The sequence below is a fragment of the Clupea harengus genome, chromosome 10, assembly GCF_900700415.2.
Source record: "Clupea harengus chromosome 10, Ch_v2.0.2, whole genome shotgun sequence".
Taxonomy (NCBI): Eukaryota; Metazoa; Chordata; class Actinopteri; order Clupeiformes; family Clupeidae; genus Clupea; species Clupea harengus.
The window spans coordinates 21841814-21851813 of NC_045161.1; the positions used below are offsets into that span (position 1 = coordinate 21841814).

At 48.8% G+C, this 10000-nt stretch overlaps 2 protein-coding genes across 6 annotated transcripts in view; one reads left to right on the forward strand and one right to left on the reverse strand.

The window, feature by feature from the left end:
• Nucleotides 1-5941, forward strand: part of LOC105895259 (pre-mRNA 3'-end-processing factor FIP1-like) — a gene marked incomplete at its 5' end in the record, with an annotated part of 29995 nt that extends 24054 nt beyond the window's left edge. The window contains 2 exons of the mRNA XM_042708995.1: nucleotides 4918-5061; nucleotides 5443-5941. Of these exons, the coding sequence (XP_042564929.1) occupies nucleotides 4918-5061; nucleotides 5443-5599 (301 nt within the window). The remainder of the gene's footprint in view (nucleotides 1-4917; nucleotides 5062-5442) is intronic.
• Nucleotides 5942-7450: 1509 nt separating this feature from the next.
• The window catches only part of lnx1 (ligand of numb-protein X 1), a 47148-nt gene continuing 44598 nt past the window's right edge, over nucleotides 7451-10000 (reverse strand). For all 5 annotated transcript variants that reach the window (XM_031574381.2, XM_031574379.2, XM_031574383.2 and 2 more), the window contains exons 9-10: nucleotides 8300-8458; nucleotides 7451-8000 (exon numbers count right to left, since the gene is read on the reverse strand). In XM_031574381.2, the coding sequence (XP_031430241.2) occupies nucleotides 7865-8000; nucleotides 8300-8458 (295 nt within the window). In that variant the 3' untranslated portion in view covers nucleotides 7451-7864. The remainder of the gene's footprint in view (nucleotides 8001-8299; nucleotides 8459-10000) is intronic.

Consider the following 10000-nt stretch of genomic DNA (forward strand, 5'->3'; position numbering starts at 1 on the left):
AATGCAGTGAAAATAGAAAAAAACACAGCGTGTTTCCTCATTGAGATCTTTATTACAAGATGAACAACTCTTGTGGCAGTTAAACTTACAAGATGGACAACTCTTGTGGCAGTTAAACGGGATCCGTTCAATGGTTACACTTGAAAATATGCGCTGCTGTACTCTTAAGCAGCGGAGCCGACAGCTAGAAGCCGGTGCTCATAAACACAACTTTTTTTTTCTCTCTAACTAATTAATCTCACATTTTGAAATTCATTCATCTAGATTCATCGTGATTAAAAGTTTGTTTTCTTCTCAAGACTAAATCTTATAAATTAACGAGTAATCACTTCAGACAGCGTGTATTTTAGACACTGTTGTTCAATTGTATTTTTTTCGTGCTCTCTCGCCGTCATACAAGGAATATATGCGAGACACAATGGTGCCCCTCGACGGTAAATCGTAAGAATTGTCCCCTGAAGCAATTCGAATCACCTCAGTCAGCCCACCGTCTTCAACTATGTTGATGGGACGACAGTCACCGGCAACCTAAACTGCTACAGCGTTAGTAACCTTTTCACGGACTGGTCTAGTTGATTTCCTAGAGAAGTCGTGGAGTGTGGGTTGGCGACCATCTAACCTGGGACTGCTTTCTGTCGGGTGCTTTGCATTAAGGTGATAACTTAAAGACGAGCTGCTTCTGTAATAGCTACATTCAGCTTGACAAATGCTACATACAACTTTAGTTTTGTCGATTGTTCTGTCATTTTGCCTCTTAAACAGAAACTTTCTGCCCAACAATCCCTCAGCTCTCTCTATCTTCAACTACCGTCTCGGTCTCTTCTATCTAACTGACTTGCAGACACGCGGCAGTTTCGTGCCATGGGTCAACGCGCACCGGAAGTAAACAAAGTTGCGTTAACTGCGTTCAAATATTTTATTGCATTAATCTCGGCCACAATAATCTCATAGAATAACGTGTTAACTTTGACAGCCCTAAAATAAATAAATTACACGCACACTACGCAACAGAACATGCATTAGTTTTAATCGATGAAAAAATAATTTCATCGAGGAAATTCTTAATGATCAATTAATCGATCGTCGATTAATTATGCCCATCCCTAATATATATATATATGTATATATATATGTGTGTGTGGGTGTGTGTGTTTATGCTGTGGTGAAAGCAGCTTCTCACACCAAGAGTCATTTTTGTATCGTTTGTGGGTGTGTGTTTTTGTTAAGTTGAGCCTAGGTTGTCACACTAATAACTATTTTGATAGTGATTCTGTGTGTTTGTGTGTGTGTGTGTTTATGTTGAGGTAGAGCTAGAGCTAAGTTGTCACACTAACAGTTGTTTTGAAAATGACGTGTGTGTGTGTACACAGACTTCTGTGGAGGAGGAGCCAGGTTGTCATGCTAACAAACAAAGCGCTCAGGCGCAGTGACACTAAGCAGGCATCTTAAGAAGGCATCCTAAGAAGGCATCCTAAGCAGGCATCCTAAAAGCTCACTGCTCGCTCCTTGAGTCGGCCCCTGGCTCCCAGCAGGGCCCCCGCGCTCACACTGGGCTTCTGAGAGGCTGTTAGCAGCTTAGCGCTCCAGCTAGCGTCCCTCACTCCTCCTCAAACTGTCATGGGTTCTCACTCCCCCGCAGGCCCAGGCAATCAAGCTAACACCTGCCTGATACTCAGTTAATCCCTGATGGGATGTTCATCATCATCAAAATATGTGACGGTGGTCTTTGACACTGGATTCAACAAGGGCAGCCAGTACTGCTTATGGGTCGGAATTTCCTGTCTCTGTTTTGAAAGGGCTGGACCGAATTGAAATTGGCTGTTTTATTTGGTCTAGGATTGGGAACGCTCTCGGATCATTCCAGCAGCCCTAGCGAACGAATGCTTTCATTTAAAATTCCCGGGCACTAATCTGACGGACGCCCCATGGCCTTGCTATCTATAGCTTCCTGCAGCCCCCATCATCACCGACCCCCCCCCCCCCCCCCCCCCCCCTCCGTCTTCCTTTCCTCCTCCATGATTCCTTCTGTCTCCTGGTCTTCTTCTCGGTCTCCCTCTGTGTTTGTCGTTCCCGCTCTCTCTCTCTATCTCTCTCTCACTCTCTCTCTCTCTCTCTCTCTCTCTCTATCTATCTCTCTCTCTCTCTCTCTCTCTCTCTCTCTCTCTCTTTCCTGGCTGGCCCACCTCTCAGCAGCTGGTTGGCCATTTGGTGAACACTTGTCCTCTGCATATGATCTCATCCCTGTTGCTCAGCGTGGACAGGTTTGTCCTCTCTCCAGCTGGCAAGACCTCACACACACACACGTGCAAACACACACATACACGCACACACACTATCCTCCTTTCTGTCACGGTCTCTGTGGTCACTCTCACATGCATTGATCTTTAAACATTTTCAGGGGTGTTTATTGCAGTGAAAACTGATTTACACACACTCTAAGGGCTTTGAGTCGACCTGACGATATGAAAATGCGACACTACAGTATATCTCTCCTGATTCCTCCCACTCACACACATGCACACGTGTACGCACACAAACATGTTTTATTGTCTTATTTACCAGGGCTCCGAGCTTTTATGGTGCATAAACACATTCTTTCTTTACCCTTGACACACATGCACACACATGCACGCACACACGTACACACACATACACTCACACGCACACACACACACATTCACACATACATTCACCCTTGACCATGTCGACATGCACGCGCACACACTTGTCCTTGTTAATTAGCGCTCGCTGGACTAATGTCAACCAATCCATAAGGGCCCCGGGGACTAAACCCAGGGCCCTATAAATAGCTCACAGTGTCCACATCCTCAGTGAGTGATCATATATCTCTCCCCATCCCCCTCCATCCCTCCCTCTCTTCCTCTCCTCCTTCCTTTCTTCATGCCTCTCTTCCTCCCTCACTGTAAATCTCTGCAGACTGGCAATCATCTCTCTCTCTCTCTTTCCCCCCCCCTCTCTCTCTCTCTCTCTCTCTCTGCCCCCCCCCCCCCCCCCTCTCTCTCTCAGCCTGCCTGCAGGTCTGCTCATCCCATGTGTGAGCCATGCAGCATGTGTGTGAGCTCATGGGCCCATGAGTGTGTGTGTGTGTGTGTGTGTGTGTGTGTGTGTGTGTGTGCCATGCAGCATCCTGGTTCTGGTTAGCGCTGGCTCGCTCGCTGCTGTTCCAGGCTCCAGCTGTGGGCTTCTATTGTGCAGGATGCGCTCAGCGGTGTAATGAGTCTCCACTGCCTGAAGGGGGCCCTCGAGGGTGATTAGCTTTAAGGGTCGACTGGCCCATCAGCACACGTCCTCTTCCTGCACAGACCATCATGTCACATGTGCACGGGTGTGTCCACGTCGTGTGTTTGTTGTTTTGGACCCGAGTGTGCAGTGTGTGTGTGTGTTTTCACAAGTACCCGTAGAACCCGCTGGCCTTTGTGGCCTACTGTCAACCATACAGACATCTCAGAGCAAGGAATCATGGGAATTATACCTCGAGAGAGTCTAACCACACGTGCACTCAGTGGAAGGACACGTAAAGGCTGCAGAGTGAATTGTGTGTGTGTGTGTGTGTGTGTGTGTGTGTGTGTGTGTGTGTGTGTTTTTTGCTGGAGGGGAGGGGGGAGGGATGAGAAATTAGATGCTTCTCCTGCGCTGAAGCACCTTTATGGTGTGTGTGTGTCTGTGTGTGTGTGTGTGTGTGTGTGTGTGTGTGCGTGTGTGTGCGTGTGTGTGTGTGTGTGTGTGTAGGAGGCCTTTGGGATGGGACGAAGCCCATGACTAAGCATTATTCAGTGCCGCAGGGAGCGTGGGGGTGAATTTCATGACTAATATGCTGCTCCAATGAGTGACCGTGCATCTGTGGCTGCCACCTGTATGTTCCTACATATTCGCTCTGTGACTTTGGGTGTGTGTGTGTGTATCTGTGTGTGTGTGTGTGTGCGTGCGTGCGTGCGTGCGTGCGTGCGTGCGAGCGCGTGCGTGCGTGCGTGCGTGTTTGTGTGTGTGTGTGCGTATGTGTGCATGTAAATTCAAAGGTGTAAAATGACCCACAGGGGTGTGAGGGCAGAAAAGGGGTGTGAATTAATGAATTATCCCTTTGACAGGAGCCCTGTCCTCTGGGAGTTGGACTGCCTGGCTAAATAATGAGGCTGTTTGTTGTGTGTGATTGTAGCGAAAGGTCAGGACAGGACACCCAGAGGAGATGATGGAGACGGTGCTTCTATAGGGCTCAGGCTCAGGCTCAGGCTCAGGCTCAGGCTCAGGCCGCGGAGGCAATTACAGCCACGGGCAGGCAAGGTTCCTCCCCTGAAGGCTCGGGCCCCTGGGATCCACACAGATCCATAGAGCCCTCGGCTGGAGAGATGGAGAGGCTGTGTGTGTGTGTGTGTGTGTGTGTGTGTGTGTGTGTGCCTGTGCCTCCCCTGAGGGCTCAGGCCTCTGGGATCCACACAGATCCATAGAGCCCCCGGCTGGAGAGATGGAGAGGCTGTGTGTGTGTGTGTGTGTGTGTGTGTGTGTGTGTGTGTGTGTGCCTCCCCTGAGGGCTCGGGCCCCTGGGATCCACACAGATCTATAGAGCCCCCGGCTGGAGAAATGGAGAGGCTGAGTGTGGAACTGACAACCAATAGGGACATATGATGGCCACTGAAAATGAGTGATCATGACACTCAATAAGGAGTATGGATGTGTGTGTGTGTGGATGCTCTTGTAACTGGGTGTGTGTATGTGTTTGTGTGTGAGCTCATGGGCCGTGTGTGTGTGTGTGTGTGTGTGTGTGTGTATAGGCCTGAGGGGGGTGGCAAATGTTTTCTTTTTAATGTATGTATGTTTTGGGGTGGGGGGTACATATGCATGCCTGTGTGCTTACGTGTATGTGCTTACTTGTGTGTGTGTGTGTGTGTGTGTGTGTGTTAGTGATGAGGAGCGCCAGCGTCACAGGGACCACGGTGAGCGGGGACACGACAGGCATCGGGAGCGGTCCAGTCGGGAGAAGGAGGAGAGACAAAGAGAGAGGAGACATCGCCAAAAGGACGAGGGACGACACAAGTTCTCACGCAGGTAACTACACAGGAACACACACACACACACACCGCACAGTAACAGGTGCTCATGTACACAACACACACACACACACACACACACACACACACATACACAACGCACAGTAACAGGTGCTCATGTACACAACACACACACACACACACACACACACACACACACACACACACACACACACACCTTACTGCTACAGACACTCGTGTACAAAACACAGCAACACACATACACACACACACACACACTGCTGATGTACAAATACACACATAAAGCCATTGACCAATACTGCAGTCATGCCCTTTCTGTGTTCTGTTTGTTGTTCCTCCACCCGTGTCCCCCGTGTGTGTGTGTGTGTGTGTGTGTGTGTGTGTGTCTGTGGTCCAGCAGCAGCAGCAGTAGCAGGAGGAAGAGGCACAGCAGTGAGGAGGGTCAGATCACCAGGAGGTCCCGGCACAAACGGCAGAAGCACAGCCACGAGAGCAGAGAGACCAATGAGGAGCCGAGCGCTGACCAGGAGAACCAATCAGAGGCGGCCGAGTGACATTCCAGTCAGGACACCAACCAATGAGAGGAGCCTGGGAGTCACTCTCCTGCCCTTGGCACAGCCAATCAAAGCACACGCTCAGTACGAGCCATATTTTTTCTGTTACATTGCCAGCCTTAAATGAAAGTATAAGTTGAAATGTGCTTTATTATTTATGAGAGGGAGAAGAAGAAAAAAAAACTTGAAAATCATTTTTAATTTATTCATTTAATTCAATTACAAGAGCACTGCTCTGATGCGCCAAAACTGTTCAGGGGTGTTTTAAGTTATTAATACCCTAGGAAGGATGTAGATTTTGTTTTATTACAAGGATAATTATTTATAAATGTTTTGATTCAAGCAGCTGTGTGAATGTGTACTTTGTTTTTGGACTACACCCATTACAAACACCCCCCCAAACACACACACACACACACACACACACACACACACACACAAACATGCTATAAAAGATCTCGGGCACAGTCCACCTTGTAGAACGACTTTATTGATCATTTACCAAAGGTACCATCAGTTCCAATATACTACACAGGCTGAGACACCAGACCCCAGATAGGTCCACAGGCGAATGAGAGCAAGGCATGGAGACACACACACACACACACCACAGCCCCACTGGCCCCGCATGGAGACGCACACACACACCACAGCCCCACTGGCTCCGCATGGAGACACACACACACACACACCACAGACCCACTGGCCCCGCATGGAGACGCACACACACACACACCACAGACCCACTGGCTCCTGCGCCTCCCTCTCCTCCTCCTCCACCTCCTCCACTCAGCTCCCCTTCAAAGGTTGGAAGATCAGTAAGGCCGCCGCGATATCACCTTTTTAGAGTTAGTAGTAATACCATTCTTTTTTAACAATATTATGAACACATTTTCACTTTTTTTTTTTTTTTTCTTTTTTGTTGTTTTTTTAAACATTACATCGCCAGTGGTTTGAGTTTTTTTGAAGCAACAGCGTCTGAGAACATACCAACACAGACAGAACTACTTGGCAAAAATATTTCCTCGCTCTCAAAAGCAAGAGAGGTGAAATGAAATAACCACTGTTATTAACAGCATGAAACGAAGCTTGTATCCAAAGGCCATAGAAACAGAAGAACCAAAAAAAAAGCAACACAAACAAATGGAAAATAAACAACAATACAAGTGCTTAGATTTGTACTCATATTTTTCTCTTCTTTTTTTTTTTTTTTTTTTCAACATCAACATTTACAGAAACGAAACATGACTCAAACGCTTTGTTTTTCTCTTCTAACGTCAGACTAATGGAGTTGGCAACTTGTGTTGTCCCCCCCTCCCCTTCTCTCCCTCTTTCTCCGCCGTCTCTCAAAATGATGTTCTGCACTCGATGTCCCTGCCCCCACCCCTGCCTGTCCTTCCTGCCCCCCCCCCCCCCCCCCCCGTGTGGATGAGGGGCAGGTTCAGATGCACCTACCACAGTGTTCAAGAGGGAGATCGGGAAGCTGTGCACCTACGTGTGACTAAATCTACCTGCAAGCCCCGCCCCCTCCCTCCCCTCTCAGCACGACTGGTTTTGCAAGCCCCTCCCCCGGGAGGCGGAGCAACAGCTTCTGTCTGCTCTAATAGGCTCCACCCTCTGGGTTGATTACCATGCTGCAAGCACCCTACCCCACCCCACCCCAGCCCACCCTCCCCCAAGTAATGTCTGAGATGATAGTCCTCTCCCTTTACTTAAGGGTCCGTGCTCTTAACTTGTCCTTATACGGTAAGATCCGAAGGATGGAGCTCAGACCGCTGAAGTCATAGCCATGGTCGAAGAGCAAGTTCTTGCCTTGCACCAAGGTAAGATCCGTTCATACGAACTATTTTCCTTTTCTTTCTTTTTTCATCCCATGGATGTCCATGGCCTCAACTCTGTCCTGTAACTCATAAATTCTGCGTCGTCTTTCATGGGTTCCTGCCTTAAGGCCCGCCTCTCACGGAAGAGGTCTTTTGTCAAGTCCCGCCTTCCTGAGCAAGGGCCATGTCACATGTCCTGCCCCTTTTTGGGGCGGAGCCAATCCGGAGCCCCGCCCCGTGAGGCTGGGTCCATTTTACAAGCTCCAACCGTCGGAGAAGTTCATATCCAGAAGGCCCTGCCATTGGCTCCCGTCGGAGAAGTTCATATCCAGAAGGCCCTGCCATTGGCTCCGGCAGGCAGGATCAGTGTACTAAGCTCCACCCCCTTTTCCACAGCAGGTTTTGAAAGTGTTAAGTTAAGCCCCTCCCCCTGGCAGTTCTGGTCCTATAGCAGGCTCCCAGGCCAGGACACGATGGTGAGGGTGATCCGCCCCCTGAGCTCCTTCAGCAGGCGAACCAGGGCAGTATGGGTCATCCCCCAGGTGCTCTTCCCATTCACCTCCAGAAGAATGTCCCCACACCTGGAACACCACACACCCAGAGACACACACTGCTCGTCACACATGCTTACACACGGGTACCACTTTCTCCTCTGATATAATGTGCTCTTAAGAGCAAGTTGCTAACACTACCAAGATCATAGTTAACACACATACTGATGAAAAATGTCTATCTGTACTGTAAGTCACTTTTGATAAAAGTGTCTGATAAATGCATGAATGTAAATAAAAGAAACATGGAAATAAAAATGTAAATATAAGAAAAATAAAAATTTAAATATAAGAAAAATGCCATGTGATCAAATGATTGTGGCTCGTACCGTATCCTCCCGTCGTTGTACGCAGGTGTGCCCTCCACGATAGAGCGGATGAAGAAGGACTGGTTGCAGTTGACCTCCTCCTGGCCGCCCACGATGCTGAAGCCCAGGCTGCCGGCCGTGCTCCGGCGCAAGACGATGTCCTTACAGCAGTACAGGTGCCTGGCGGGGACAAAACAAAAGGATGTTTGTCAAATCACCGGAGCTGTGCGATGAATGCTAGTGGTTTGAGGGAGGATGGAGCCCAGCTGCCTCTCTGCTCTACAGCTGAGCTCAGACTGCCTTGCTAGCCCAGGGGGCTAGGACCTCCGTGGTGGCTAAACCCTTATTGTTTTAGCAGTTTAAGGCACACTGTCACATCATTGGTTCGCATCCATTTATCTGGTGGAGCGGTTTGTTGACGAGGGGACTTATACTGTTTACTGTGCGTCTGTAGACGTGGATGTCCTGGAGCAAGATTTCACAAGTAGCCATTTTAATTCCAGGAGTCTCAGCCTTTTCTGGCCTCCAGCGAAAGGGAGGAAGAGAAAGATAAATCCCTCTACCCAGCGACGCCCCAGAAAATCACACCCCAGGACGGACGGACGGGAGGAGAGAGATGGGAAGTGGTCCGGGGATTAAATCCATTTAATGTTGTTGGCACAGTCTCAGTCTGGTAAGCCTCTTAGGCGAGAGTGCATGAAGACAAGCAGGGGAGGGGGAGAGGGAGAGAGCGAGAGAGAGAGAGGAAGAGGAAGATTGCAGAGGTGAGTGAGGAGAGGCAGACAGAATTGGAGGGAGCGATACAGTGTCTCGGTGGGGGACGTCTCTCCAGGGAGACAACACTGCCCCTGTCGAGAGAAAGTTCCGGAAAAAGAAGTTTGGGGGCTGATTATTATTCAGGGCAGCCTGGCCTCCCAGCTGGCCCCGTCAGAGTCAAGTTTGGAGAGGACAGCAGGAGAGCAGGGGGTCAGAGAAGAGGGGGGGAAAGAGAGGAGGATGAAGGGGTTTAGAAGGAATAGAAAGAGAGAATAGAGAGAAGGGTCAGTGGGGAGAGAGAGAGAGAGAAAGAGAGCTAAGTAGCTGTCTCTATGTGCCGGGTCCTAACAAGGGTTGCCACTCGTTCCTTGAATGTCCTTGTTTTAATTGTCTTTACCACTTATTTAATCAAATAAAATGCTCATTTATTTATATATTCATATTTAATTATACACAGGATAAGAGATTCAATTCCTTCTGCTATTGGGTAAGTGGGCTCACACAATGGCCAGATCTATCTACCTCACCTGCATATCTCTATACCAAATCAAACCAGCTTATCTCTACTCTCATTAGAGAACACACTTTTCTATGGAGTTTGGGGTTATGGTCTATGTAGTCTCTTAATGATTAGGTAACGACTAACATGAATTATCATCACTAATCCAAAAGGAAAGGTAGATTTGCAAGAGGGGGGGGCACGGTGGCTCAAGCCGATAAAGCCCCCCACTTACGGGCTTCATTGCCCGAGGGGACACAGGTTCAGGTCTGGCCTGATGTCATTTCCCAATCCTCTTCTCCGCCTCGCTTCCTGTCATAACTTCACTGTCCTATCCAAATTAAGGCATAAAAAGCACAAAAAGAAATCTTAAAAAAAAAAAAGATTTGCAAGAGGGATGGTTTTTGCCCAATTTTTGTTTTCCAGGGAGGCATCGCTCTCACCTCCCTCCAATCGAGCTTGAGCCC